Source organism: Eretmochelys imbricata, chromosome 25 (assembly GCF_965152235.1).
Source record: "Eretmochelys imbricata isolate rEreImb1 chromosome 25, rEreImb1.hap1, whole genome shotgun sequence".
Taxonomy (NCBI): domain Eukaryota; kingdom Metazoa; phylum Chordata; order Testudines; family Cheloniidae; genus Eretmochelys; species Eretmochelys imbricata.
The window spans coordinates 12,634,977-12,650,025 of NC_135596.1; the positions used below are offsets into that span (position 1 = coordinate 12,634,977).

The 15,049-nt window shown below is 44.0% G+C and overlaps 1 protein-coding gene across 9 annotated transcripts in view; it reads right to left on the bottom strand.

The window, feature by feature from the left end:
• SBNO2 (strawberry notch homolog 2) overlaps positions 1 to 15,049 on the bottom strand; it is a 126,996-nt gene that overhangs the window by 64,599 nt on the left and 47,348 nt on the right. For all 9 annotated transcript variants that reach the window (XM_077842129.1, XM_077842132.1, XM_077842123.1 and 6 more), the window contains one exon: positions 7,576 to 7,699. In XM_077842129.1, the coding sequence (XP_077698255.1) occupies positions 7,576 to 7,699 (124 nt within the window). The remainder of the gene's footprint in view (positions 1 to 7,575; positions 7,700 to 15,049) is intronic.

Here is a 15,049-nt window from a genome sequence, read left to right on the forward strand (position 1 = left end):
CAGAGCAGCATCTGAGAGCCATTGGAGAGAAGAGAAAGGAGGACTGATAAATAGGCTCATTTATTAATGAGTGGGTCATCTTATGCATGAGTACCCCTTGACTTCCTACTCTTATTTGGTGTATTACTTGAGCAAGAGCATTGGCTGGCTGTAAATGTTAGATTCAGAGAAAGACAGGTATGTGTGTTCAGGGATAGATAACTTACAAAAATTCAAAAATTGGAATCAACTCCGTAACAGCCTTGAGACAAATACCCTTGAGCATTGACAAGCATGTAGTAATACGAGGTTTTAAAAACACCATCACAAAACCCAAAACGAAAGGGAATGAACTACAAAGACAACTCCAAGAGGGGTCTTCGCTCTTCAAAAAGCCAAGATCAATTAGAGAAATAAAATTAAAAAAGAGTAATGAGAGGCACAGCATGGAAAACAATGTAGGTTAAAGGAAGCTAGTTCTTTTCATTTGTAAGTTACTATAAAAAACACCCACCGAAATACTCTGGGTTTCTTGACAATAATTAAAATGCATAATATCACAAAATCGTCTGCAAGAAAAATCAGACTGCCCCCATACCATCAATATACACCCTCATCTCACCTAAAAATCCCACATTTGAACCCTAATCCCGGAACCAGACGTTGCCTAACTACTCCTCAAATGACCAAGAAAAAAAGTTTAGCTTTACAACATGTCTAGAACAACAACAAATCTGGGGCATTACAGACCACAGAAATTTGCAAATTTCAAAGCCATGGGGCCTTCATGCAACATGTCCAACCACCAGCTCCCTTGCTTTTACACTGTGGACATTCCAGCTTGTGCACCTCTGACGGTCACAAGCACCGCAGCAAAGCAGAGAGAAGTAGTCGCCCAGACAGTAAAGATACAAACTAGGTAGAGCTTTTTAGGTCAATACCAACAACCTGAACTGCTCAGGCAACCTGTGCCATTCACAGAGCCATTCACTGTGTTATGTGCAGTCAGCATTCTACACAGTGTAAGCATCCAGATTTTGAGATGGAGCCTCATGGAAAACACATTACAGTAGTTTAATCTCCCAATGGCAAATGCAGGGAGGACCACACCTAACAGACTGTCACATCCACCTTGATCCATGCAGCTGCAGAAATTAATGGTATGATTCCTTTCTTTGCATCCAGGTTGCAGCCAAGGAGCAAGACTCCTGGATTGTGAAGCAGCGTCACAAATGAAACGCACTCCCTCAAACAAGGCATAATTCCTGCCAATTTTGCCAAATACTTTTCCCAGCCTATCAATATTACTGACATCTCATCTGGCCTGAGCCACAGCCAAGCTAGTCCAGATGTAAGCTAGATGCTGGGTCTTACACTCCATGGCCGCAACAGGATTGGCTGGGAGGAAAACGAAGCTGGATGTCAACAGTGTGTTGGTATTGCATCGGCAGAGCCCATGCTCACTAGCCTAGCAGCCTCATTTTACACACACTGAATAAGAGGGAGAATGAGAGAGAACCTTGTTGTATTTTAACTTGCAAGGGTAGAAACAGAAGCAAACCAAATCAGTCACCCTCTGATCTTCCATCTAAAAATGAGCAAAGCCATTCAAGGGCTACTCCATCTACTCCCGCCTGAGGTGGTGCGTCAATACTACCTCATGATCAACAGCACAAAAGGCTGCTGGTAGATTTAATTCATCAATTTAGAATAAACCTTTAATACCCAAATCTGCCAAAACTGCCAAACCTACCAACAAGATTCCACCAAAGCAGGACTAGTGTAACATGATCAAGACACCCAAAAAAATGGTATCTATATAGGATCACCCAGTGTACTGTCTCCCTGTACTGTATCAGCAGTTTAAGTAGATCGTAAGGTCTCGGGAACAGGCCCCATGAATTTCATCTGCCAGCCTCAGAGCATCCTGACAGTGCTCGATTTAAAAAGAAAAAAATATAGTAAAACAGCTTTACCGGGGATGCAAGATAAATGCATAAAGTGGTTGAGATTTTGACACTAGTATTAAAAGATGTTTAAGAAAAACAGATCTCTGTATTTTCCAGTGAAAGACAAGAAGGGGGTTCAATTAAAGTTTATAGCATGAAGTGCTAGAGACTCCAAGCCAAACTGCTCATTTCCATTTAAGAAATAATGGGATAAAGGAACATGACATGAAAAAACAAACAAGCATCAGGAAATACTTGTCACAGGCAAAGACTAACCTGAATGGAACAATCTGCCAAGCAGTCCCCCAGAGTCAGAGAAATCCATTTCTCAACCGCTGCAAGAGAAGCACAAGTCTCCAACGCTAAAGCATTTACTCATTGCCCAAAATGCCCAAGCGTCTTTAGGACCCCCCCCCCCCCCCCAAAAAAAAAAGGGAGATTGTTCCCTTTATCTGGTAGGCCAGCATCTATGGAGTTGGGAAAATGGAAATAATGGAGCAAACAAACAATAGGCAGAAGGGAAGATGCAAAAGGATCTGGCACTGTTTTCCATCCTCCTACAGATTGTCGTCTTAGGGTGTCTGCTCTGCAGGTGTGACCACTGCTTGGCTAGACATACTCACACTAGCTCTATCTGTGCTAGCATGGCTAAAAATAGCAATGTAGATGTGGTGACGAGGATTTCTTCAACACGAGTAGGCCCGCAGGGTCCCTGGCATGCTCCTACAACCTGCACTGTTGCATCTACAACGCTATTCGTAGCCATGCTGGTGTGGATAAAGCTAATGGGGATATCTCTATGCTGCATTTGGCAGTGTGATTGCAGCTTGGGTAGACATACCCTTAGATTATCAGCTCAACGGGGCAGAGACTGTATCTTCATTGGTGTTTGTACAGGCCCTAGTAAAACAGGGCCCGGATCCTGACTGGGATTTCTGGGCACTACCATACTGTAAGTTTTAAAAGTTCTGATACCACTAAGAATGCATTAGCTATCAAACACAATAGATGGAATGTGTCAATGACTTTATCCATTATACCCCTTTCCTGTACTTTCTGCCCAATTTCTCATTGTGAGACATGCTTCTCTCTGGCTGAGGATACTGCATGCTCTTGTACTCCTTTTTAGATAGGGAAATACTCCTGCCAGAATCTCCTGACTACTTTACATACAGATTCTTTCCATGCCTGTTCCTCCACATGATGGTTCCCCAAGCCGGCATTCCGAGAAGCACAATCATGACCCCTTCCACAAATCTTCCTGGTCACAATCACTTTCTACCCATCAGGACAGAAAGGGAGACAGACTGCGTTCACTGCTTCTGCATAAAATGGTTCTTGTCAGATCTTCACATAGACACTTCCTTCCTCCCCCACCTGCCAGAGTTTGAGCACTTCACTTTTGTGGTTCTCCTTGAGCTCCATTGGCTCAAGCAGCGGAGAGCCAAGGTCGTTCCCCAGCCCAAGGCTCCGGTGCGGCAGCTACGGGGCTGGCACAAAGCACACTTTGTAGCACTGGTAGAACTCTGAAAGCCATGAAGTTTCCACAAGAATAATTTCTTGTTCTGGGCAAAAAGTCGGGCACCACAGAAAGGCCACTCACAACAGGATGAGTCACACTTTTGTCTGCAGTTCAGGCTCCCCGCTTTTTTTTTTTTTTTTTTTTTTTAAAACAGAAAGGCTTTTTTTTTCCCTTTCCATGGTCATCCCCTGCATCAGCAGCTAATCTGAATACACCAACATTTATGGAAGCATATTCCTTTAACAGAGATTCTCCAAAGATTGTTCTTGCCAAGCTGGCTGCACTCAATTTCCATGATGTAACAGAGGAAGGAAACTGATCAACCCCTTAGACCAGCGGTTCTCAAACTTTTGTATTGGTGACCCCTTTCACACAGCAAGCCTATGAGTGTGACCCCTCCCCCTTATAAATTAAAAACTCTTTTTTATATTTAACACTATTATAAATGCTGGAGGCAAAGCGCGGTTTGGGGTGGAGGCTGACAGCTCGTGACCCCCCCCAAGTAATAAACTTGTGACCTCGGAGGGGTCACAACCCCCAGTTTGAGAACCCCTACCTTAGACTCTACAAAATAAATAAGGTTAAGCCCACTTCCCACTAAACCCAGCAGCAAATCCACACCAGCCATCCCTATGCCAAGTCCTACTGCTTGAATCTCGAACACTGTAGCCTGTTACACGGATTCTACAGGCTCATGAGAAAGTCACATTTCGGTCTTATTCCTCCCACAATGAATTCTACTGCAGGCAATTATATTGCTACAGTATTAGGATTAATTTACTTATCTGGTTTTATCCAGCAGAGGGAACCCTTGTCTACACCAGGGTTTGGCCCCATTAACAGTCATTGGTGACCAGCTACCAGAGCACAAACAGGCAAATCAAATAAACTGGTTAGTCTCTAAGGTGCCCCAAGTACTCCTCCTCTATAAAACGTGATTTGCCCTGGTGCAGTTTAACCTTTATTTGAAGCAGAGGCAAACTGCACTGATGCAAATTGGGTCTTACAACAGCCTTGCCTGCGGGATGGGGTATTTGGTGTCATACCAGGTCTGCTACATCAGAGACTGGCCTCCAATGGTTCAAATCCTAATGTAGACAAGGCCCAAGGCTGCAAAAGCCAGAGTCCAAAGGAGGTTCACAGTATATCATTAAAGACACAGTAAGAAAATAAAAGCACACCTCAACACATTTGCATCAGTGTTTGGAGAATAAGGGAGATTTTGCTGGGTAGGAGAAGTGAAAAGTTTGTCAGTTTTGCTCTTTATTACTGTGATGTGCTTTTTTGACATACTCCTTTGTGAACAGATGGTCTCTCCTTTAGAATCAACCAACTCTTCCTAATATATTTGTTCACTGTCACACTCCAGTGTCGTGACACTGCAGTTCACTACAATGCACACAGCTGAAACATTCCTCAAGGAATCATGCAGGAAGAAGAGGCTGATTATAAAGGAGCAAGCTTCTGTTTATACATGTATCTTGGCATTCAAATGCTACTGGGGGAACAAAAAAGACATTCAGAAGTAGTACATGGCAGCGTGATGGGGCTCTGCTAAAATATTATTTTTTAATTTGTCAAAGCATGACTGGCATAAAATACACAGATATGGACAGATCTTGTCCTTACTTGATTTTGCCAGTAAATTGCCTTCTTTGCGACCAGACACACTGCTCAAAATGGTTTTAAATTTAACTTAGTCCCACATTTTCAGAAGCGACCAGTAATTTTCGGTGTTTCAGTTGAAGGACCCTGAAGGGACCTGATTTTCAGAAACTTCTCAGCACCTGCCCTCCGATAACAAGGCCTCAAGTCAGCCATCCAAAATCACTTGTCACTTTTGAAAATATAGGTCTTAATGTCGTAAGGAGGGTGGCTCTCTCAGAACATAGCTTTTCCATACCGGGTCAGACCAGTGGTTTATCTAGCCCACTATCCTCTCTTTGGACACAAAACTCCGCATATTGTTGTCTAATCAAACATCTGATGCTATATGTGATGGGAAAATCCCTGACTTCCACAAGCAATCAGTTTACACTCAAGCAGTGGGTTAGGTTACCCTTACCTTATCCTGCCCAGCTACATGTGTTATTAATGGTCAATATTATGCCAGGTGGGTTTTTTAATCCACTCCTAGTATTTGGATTGCTCTCCTGCAGCAGCGGCTGCTGAACACTGATTTGACTGTGTCTTGGATTGGAAATCCCAGCATTTGGGCACACTGCTGCTCAGTTTCCTTTCCTACTGGCTGCATAGCCAAGGCATTTCCACTTCCTCCAACGCTGCTGGAATTCTGCTACTACACATGGGCCACAAGACTGTTTAAGGAGGGAGAATCAGGCTCCAGGGTGGGTTGGGGATGCAAGCCATGTTTTGGGGGCAGTAGAAGTACTAGGTCCAGTCTTCACTGTTTTTCGTTTGGCTGCACTTCTTCCAATATTTCATTTTAGTGCTAAAGGGGCCAGTGCCATCTCTGTTCTGATGGGAAAACTGCATGGTGTTAGGTAGAGTCCTGCCAATCTGTGGATATTCGCAGACCACTTTTGCGGACAGTGGATCAGCTGCAGATACAACCACGCAGGGCTCTACTCACCAGCGGCGCCTGACCTGTAGCGTCCGGCTTGGCAGCGCCGGGGGGGCGCAGTGTGCTCAGAGCCGGCGGCTAGCAGCCAGTAGTTGGGGGGCAGGTTGGAGTCGGGGCTCTCCAGCACCTGCTTGCTGCACCACCTCCTGTCCAGTAGCTTGGCCCCTCAGGCGGCACTAGTGTCCCCACCAGTGCTCCCAGGCCTGGGCAACAGGACCTGCCCCCGGCCACAGGGATTGGAGTGGGTGGGGCCCTGGCGCCCTACCCTTCCGCCCCACTGTGATGCAACACGCACTGCTGCTGCCATGTGCTGTCGCTCGTGAGCCCCCGGGAGCAAAACATGATGCGATGCCCCTTCCCCACAGTCCCTCCCTCCGCCCCGCCCCTTCTCCATGAGACCCTGTCCCTACACTGCCCCTTACCCCCAGTCCCCTCATGCTGCCTTTTCCCTCAAAGACCCCGTCCCCCCACTAGCCCTTGTGAGGCGGCTTGCTGCTGCAGGTGCGGATACAGGTAAAAGACTACCAACTAGGCTAGCAGATGGCGGGTTGATTCTGGCAGCTGCGGATCAGCTGTGGATCCACATTTTTGTATCCGCACAGAGGTCTAGTTTTAGGTACTTTACAGACTGCCCAGAGGATGACTGATAGCATAACTCATTCTGAGGTGCAAGTGTTGGAGATGGGACCAGACTCTGGAAATAACTTCAACTGGGCCTTTACCTTGGTAAGCCAGCAGGGCAGCTCTATCTGGTTTTGCTCACTGGGTCCCACAATATCGTGGGAGAAGCTACTGCAAAGAACTTGTGCAAGCTGGACACAATGTACTCCTTTGAACTCTTGGGAAGGATTTAACAGTTTTTTCAAAAGTCAGCTCTTTCCCATGCTAAGTTGTTTCCCAGTCCTGACTGACCAACCTTTCCATGAGACACAGTCAGAGGCAAGTCTAACATGATGAGCTCATTTCATACCAATGAGATCCCTGGAGGATGAGCAGGTCTGTCACTCCATAGAGGTACCAGCCCAACCAGGATGACTGGTGCTTTTCAGATCCAGTTCACACACTCCTACCCGTCAGAGCAGAGCACATTCCAGGGAGGAAGGAGGGGCTTGAATGATAAGTTCTCTGCTAGGTGCAGCTCTCTCAGAGCCTATAGCCCTATAAAACGTTACTCTTCATGAATTCAACCAACTGAGTAGTGAGATAACAGCCCATGTAACATACATGAGGTGAAAACCCTAAAAGCCTAGTTCAGAGACGATTAAGTGATGGTCTAACTAGTGGGAGCCTTCTTTCACTTACATCTTTCCCCACACTCCCTTTGGTATGTATGTCACATCAATTTACCAACATGTAACTTGCATCACCTATGAATTTAACACCACCGCACGGCCACCAAGCCAATGACATGCATCTGAGGCATCAGAGTATTCGAAATACAGATATATCGCACTGGCTATTTAAAAACCATACAATGCATTGCCCTCAGTCTTACCCCATTTCACCCAAAGACAGACAGTCATAACAAACTAGGCACCTACCTGAGGAAAATCACCATTTTTTGGTGAGAAGTCAGCGAGGCCCACAGATGTATAGTTTGTCTCTGTGAAAGGTTGTCTGCTGATGGAATTCATGTAAAAATCGGAAGTGGCATTAAAATATTGCCTGTAAAGAGACAAGGAGAGCAGTGACTTTCTCTCATTCCTAGCAAGGGGCATTTCTCAGAGTTGTCTCAGATTCCACCTTCACGGGGTTAACTGGTTCTTAAAGTCGACTCATGCAAGAGATTGATTTTAACAGGGGATTTTGTGCAAGACAGATGTGTACAGGGCAAAATATCATAAACCTACCAACGATATTTTCTCAGGCTCATATGCTAGTACACTGCTCTACTGAGCTGTAGCATAATCAAGAGGCCAAGAATTCAACTCTCAGTGGCTCATATAAACTGGGTGGATTTGATAGAGATTGGGTTTTGAGGAATCCCAGTTCAATCCTAACAATGGAGTGCAAATAAAACTGCTGTAAAGGTACCAGAGAAATTAGCGTTTGGAAGGCACAATAGGACCCTACGATCAAATATGCTATATATGGGGAAATATTAAATCTTACAAAGCAGAATCACAGTTCACCCCATAAGAACCAACAGTCCCCTGGGAAAACTCAACCACTAATGATCTTCCAAGGTGGGGGGGTCCAAAGGCCACAACACTCCTTCCATTTGGGACTAAGGCAAGGGTGGAAAGTAGTTATACAGATAGCTACATCAATCATGGACATACTATGCTGCTAGGCTGGAGCACTAGAACCTGAAAGGAGGGGCAGGGACATGCATACTAACCCAGGAAGGGTTTTATGGGGATGAATGGCTCTGAGCTGTCACTATCTAGGGAGATCTCAGAGTGGCACCAATTAGTGAACAAAGCAAGGTCTCCTGATTATGCTCTCTTGAGTGGACACTCCCAGGGTTTATATTCTGTAACTATTAGGCAGGTAAGGGTTGTGAACTGATAGGAGTCTTTCCATTCCACCAGTCAGCAGCCTTTGGCCTACATTACATGAGCTGCTTTTGGTTTTGCTATTACACACTGCATGCACAGGTTAACTCTCTTATGCAGAGGGAGGAATGTGTTCAGTAATCCTTCTGGTAATCTCGCTGTTGTAACGGATGTTCATTCAAACAGTTTCAACAATCCTCACCCAGTACATTTTCATATTAAAAACTGTTTGAACACTTCACACGGTCCAGCTGAATTGTCCTTGTGGAAAGTCAGACATTCCATGTGATGTCAAGGCCACAGAACCCACAGGCAGTGAACTTCCAAGCTACACGAAAAATCAACTGGGGAGAGGAGAGTGAAATCATTGGGCAGCCTAAGTACTATCCAGCAATGAAAATGTCTTGCATAGCTAGTTGTTCATTAACACAACATGCCTTTAGCTAATCCACATGCAGGACTTGGAAATACACTGGATGGGCTGCATTTACATGCAAATAGGCACATAGTTATCTCATATCATAGTTATATTATGACTAAATGTACCCCTCTTTTGCCATGTCATTGAAGGTAAAATCCTAGCAAAGGGCAGCACAGAAATCACTTTTCACAATAGCCTATGAACTGCTACCATTGAATTTCTTCTCTATCCTTACTGATGTTGCAACTGGTTTACCTTCTGCTAAGAAGCCCTAAAGCAGGTCCTACCCATGTGCTCTTACAGAGAGAGAATTTAAAAAATCCAGGACAGTCCAAGCTCTAATCACTCTCAATTCTGAGTGATGAGGCACCTTTCCCAGCTCTTGCATATTCACTGCGCCAAATCCGTTCCAGTGTTTGTCCACCAGCTTTGATGGAGTTACACCAGGGACGAATTTGGCTCCTCATCTGGTCTTGGGACAAATCACTTCACCTCTCTGGACTGCACTTTTTCCATCTGTAAAATGGGGATGCCATCTCCTCACAGGCAATGTTGTAAAAAAGACTAACTGCAACTTGGTAAAGATCCTCACAGGAAAGCCACTACAGAATTGCTAATATGATAGGCCAAACTTTTTCAGTGCCTTTCATATTATTGTTTTGCTTTTTATTTAGCAAGGACTTTGGCACATTCATTTGCTTTGCTGTGAAAGGTTGGAAGATGGCCACCACCACATTACCTTTCGTTACACCACCAAACCAATGCAAGTAAGAGGGGCTCCAAAGCTTGTGAACCTAGCAGCTCTGCCAAAACAAAGGGAGAAGAGATCCTCATGGCAGCAGTTGACTATGACAAAAGAAAAAACTTCCCAATGCAAGCCACTCTGACATCGCTTTCATGCCAAGGCGCATGCTACTGAGGTGAGGAATAGGGAAGATTTCTGTAAATCAAAGCCAGATTTCAATTTCCTTTCTAGTAGAAATTCATTAAAGCAAAGCACACTGTGGGCAGGTGCCAGGCAAGGTTTCCCAGATGTGACTGTCAATGCACCTCAACTCCAATGTGCATCCTCACCCTAGCATACACTATATACATAGAAAATGGACGTCTGCCTCATATCTGCTAGGAGCTAGGCTGACAGGCACTTTACTTGTGGCTTGATCGTGACCCAAGGTTCAACTGATGAAACATAACCTAAAATCACTGTAGTGAAGGGGGGGTTGAGAGGAAGGGTGGTCTTGTGTTAAGGTACTAGGTTGTGATTCAGGATGTTAGTATTTGGATAACAGCTGCACCTGAAGGTCCCAACCAAGATCAAGGCCCCACTGTGTTAGGTGCTATACACACAGAGAGAGAGCCAGTTCCTGCCCCAAAGCGCTGACAGTATAAGTAGTCAAGACAGTCAAAGGGTGGGAGGGAAAATAGAAGCAGAGAGGGTAAGTGACTTGCATATGGGCATACGGTTGGTCAGTAGCAGACCAAGGATTAGAATTCAGGACTCCTGACTTCCAACCCAGTGCCCTATCCACTACATCACATTGCTTCCCGAGCTCTGGGTTCAGTTCCTGGTTCTGCCACTCATCTGTGTGACTTGGAGAGTCCCTTAAGGTAAGCTCTCTCTAAGGGTAATAGGGCAGAGGGGAAAGAATCATGGGACATATACAATCTCCTCTTTCCCCCTTGCTCCCCACAGAAACCACCTTGCCCAGCAGGAGTCAGTCTGACTAACCTGATCCGTTCCACCTGAGCAAGACACCCTGCAATGAAACACAGAAGCCAGCACACAGCCATGGAACCTTTAGGGCCAATGACAGTTGGGGCCAATCGAGTGACAGTTGGGTTCAAGTCATCTATCAGTGAGACCCTGACACACATGTACAGCCCCTTCACTCCACTGACTCATTTCAAGTAATGCAATTGGACCATGCATATTAGCTTCAGTGCTTGCATTTAAAATGACATGTGCTACTGGTCTGGCCCTGACTAATTTGTATAATCATAACAATTAGATACAACCGTTTATAAGTTGACTGAATTAAAACCTAATTTATTCAAATGTGGCTCACACTGAGATTTCAGTGCATTTGAACTATATGGAAAGTTTGAAGAGTGTTATTCCATAATAATTTCTTTGGGCTGAAGAAAATGAGCACCAGGTGCTGAATTTTAAGATTAATGACAACCGGGCCTTTAAACTCAAACTACTAACCCATTTACTTGAAAATTCTCTGAAAATTCTTTCTGAACCCAGAGTACATGCTGTAAGATTGGAGACGATCCACTATATTCTTCAAAGGTTCCATCCCTGCCTTAGGTACAGAACAGCACTCCTCTTGAGCTGTGGAGCTGCAACCAACACCAGCATAATTACTATACTCCATCTCCCAAACACATAACAGGTCAAGCCAGAAGCTACCATACCTATTGGCTGATTACAATTTGTATAGCCACCTTCTATTTTGGGGACATCTAATCACCTCCACTGAAACTGGACAGACAAAAGAGAAGGAAGGTTAGCGTCTCACACTTAAAACAAACAGCTTAATCCAAACAAGCAGGGAAAGCGATACATACACGCTGACCTGTGTGTTCTCCTTTCAAATGGATACAAGTTATGGAAATAAGATTCTACTCCTCCCCCTACACAGAGCTACTCAGATAATGCCCAAAGATTTGGCTACAAGAAACCTCTCTTATGAACCTAGGATGTATTTAAAAGTGGAACATTTCCTCCAAGGAAGAATGGAGGAAACTAGCCATTTGAGACATTCAAAATAAGATTACCACCGACCAAGTAAACCCCATCTCTGGTACTTCCCAGGGTATGGCCTGCCCCATCTTGTGTGTATCTTTTACTACTGCCAGGCAGGGACAGTCTATTTTTTCTGTCCTGGGTACAGCTGAGCACATTGTTTTTGATAAACAGACCAAGCACTACATATTACTATGGAGAACAAGCTTGCCCTTGCTGAAGAAATAAGATGGCCTGGTGCCTTTCTTTCATCTCTCAGATCTACGATACTACGAGCTGGAAATCGAGAACCTCTCTATGAATCTTTTGATTTTATCAAGCTCAGACTGGCTGATGTGCTCTTGCTACAATCCCTTGATTTGAATGAGTAGGGAATAGGGCATTTGCAGCAGAGAGCTTTCAATTCTGGAATTTGCTTCTTCTCTCGGTTTGATAGAGCCCAAGCCTATTGACTTTGAGAGCACAGTACAAAGACCATTTGTCAACTCAGACATTTGCATCGGGGGTGGTTGGGGTTACATTAATATGCACAGCTTAATTAATTTATTACATTGACATTGGTTAGTTAATTTTGTATTGGTTTAAGAACAGTGTAAATGTGCCCAGAGACAGGTCTGATGGATACATTTTAAAGAGAGATTTATCCCAGCTAAACTCAGTGATGACTGGGAAAAAATCTACATTCTAAGGACAGATACAAATAAGCTACTGGACACAATCAAGGAAGACTTAGGCTGTGGACTCAGATGAGGCTTAACCGATATCTAGATGCAGACATCTGGGAAGGAGATGGGTCTCCATACACACCAAGTACTTTATAGAAGAGCAAGAAACGAGATGGCTTTCTCACTGCCCACCAACCCTAAACACTGGGGGCAGTTGTACAGTTTGGACACATTGAACTAAGATGCACTTTAACTTACCCAGGTCATTTGATGTAAGTGCAGCTCATAGTGAAATGGCCCTGTCTTTACAACTATCTCCAACAAGAGAATTTGTTGTTTAAACTTCTGATCGGTTCCTCCGTCTTTCTGAAACTTAGGTTCTTGTTAGCAGAGCCTGCATGCTAGAACAGAGTCTACAGGTATCTGTCTCGTAAATGATTCAGTGCCCAATGCTGCAATTCCTTCCACCAGCAGGTTCTCAGTCACCTGGCAGCTTAAGCAGGCTGCAGCAGCACTTACTGGGATATTATTCTTTATACCAGCTGTCTATAAAAAGTGATGGACCAGATGTCCTCTTGGTATTTGAAGCTTTACTGGGGCATGCTCTGGCTATATTTGAGACCTTATTCTTTGCATCTCATCGGACTTTTGTGCTTTGCCATTACAGCCTCCTTTTAGGGAGTCTGTCATCAGCAAGTGATTAGGCCTTTGCTGGTACAGGGCCTAGGCCATGGAAACCACACCTGCCTTGGCATTCATCTCAGAGCTTGTCTACACTACAGGTTTTGTCAGTATAACTTATGTCACTCTTGGGTGTGAATAAGCCACCCCCCTGCGCGACATAAATTACACCGACCTAAGCGCCAGTGTGGACAGTGTCATGTCGGCAGGAGAACTTCTCCCGCCAGCAGAGAGAGTCTTCACCAGATGCGCGACAGCTTCCAGTATAGACGAGCCCTCAGCCCTTTTCCTCTTCACTGTTAGATTGCAATTAATGCTTCTTCTGAGCTTGTTTTATAATGTATTATTACAACCACTGTTATCCCACATTCAGACTGGTGTGGGGGAGTCACGGAGGAAAGCATTGTTCCAAAATTTGAGAAATGCTGTCTGATAAACAAACGGGGCCTGATTCTCCAATCATTCACAGAAGTGTAACTCAGCTGACAACAGTGGAGTTATACACATGTAACACCACGGACATCAATAGGGTTACTCCAGATTTACACTGATGAGAGGAAAGTATCAAGCCTATTATTGGAACAGGAGCTCAGCTATTAGAGGGATCACTGCCTTAGAAATACTGTACATATAAACATTTTCCCTATGTAGGATCCTCTTGATTTGCCTTGTTCAGCATTTTACAAGACTAATTTTTATCATATTGTAATTTTTTGTGGGCTAAGAAAGTTCTGAATAAAGGTGCAAACTTTGCTACCTCTTCTTAAACCAAATTCTTTGTACTATAAAAGTTAAGTAGTTACAAGAAACTGGAAGAACCTGCTTCAAACAAAGCTGTTGCTATGAGAACAAGCCATATCTAAACACAGCCACTGGCAAATGAGACTCCTCCCACATGGAGTCTGTGGCAACAGAGAGGGGTCCACCATACTGGTTTCTTTTTTATCAATTTTTGTCTTTTTCACTGTTTAACAAGGGGCTTTTCAACTACAATGCCATATAAATTAAAATGCAAAATACATCAATGCAATACTGAAGTTGCAGCGTTATTGTTGCAAAAAAAAGAAGGAAATTAGAAAGGTGAAAGGGACACCAGCTACTTAATAATCTCACTGACTGTGATGTACCTACTGTCATTACAGTTCACCTCCCTAAGAATATCATCACTGACAGATTAGAGGAGAGGTTTTATTGTCCTTCCTCCTTTGTTTCAGTTGGTTTACTTTGCTCATTTGACAGCACTTTTGTGCCTACTGAGTTCATTGCTATACTGATACCACCATGACCTCTCACAGGACCTGCACCAGGGAGTTACCAGTGACAGCAACAGAGCTGAAAATGAAGTTGGACAGGCAGCAAACAGGTGTGTGCACAGAAAGAAAGACAGACAGGTGGGAGGAGCGAATGGCCTGAGCTTGCTTGTTGATATTGCTCTCAGATCCATCCAAAAGTCCCTTCTAATAGGAAAGCAGAGAGAAATCAAACTTATTTTTTTAATTGCTACCATACTATTTAAAGGGTGATCTAAATGAGCCGTTATCATATTGCCAGTGTCCTTTTAAGATTCCAGTAGTAACATCAGCTTGGCCAGACTGTACATCCTGTATGTTTGGGACTATACATTGAACAGTAATACATTAATCTATACATTTAATAAGAAAAACATGGCACATGTTCAATTTGGCCAAGTTAGTGCTACTGCCAGTACCTTGGCTTGTATTTCCTTGACTTTGCCATTTTAACTCTTTGAATGCAATGTTTCATTAACTTTTTTTAACATTGTAGATTGTTTTTAAAGAAAAGTGTAAGGACACAGCAGTTGCAATTAAATAAGTAAGTGAGCAGTGTGTAAGATGGAACAATCAAAGTTTCTATTGCGCATGCCCATCACACACAGTACCAAAACAGGCAACTTTAAAAATTTAGTAAATGCTCAGTGAGTTCATCTACATTTGGGGAAAAGAACTGCCTGAAAATTGCGTAATCACACAAGTGTGG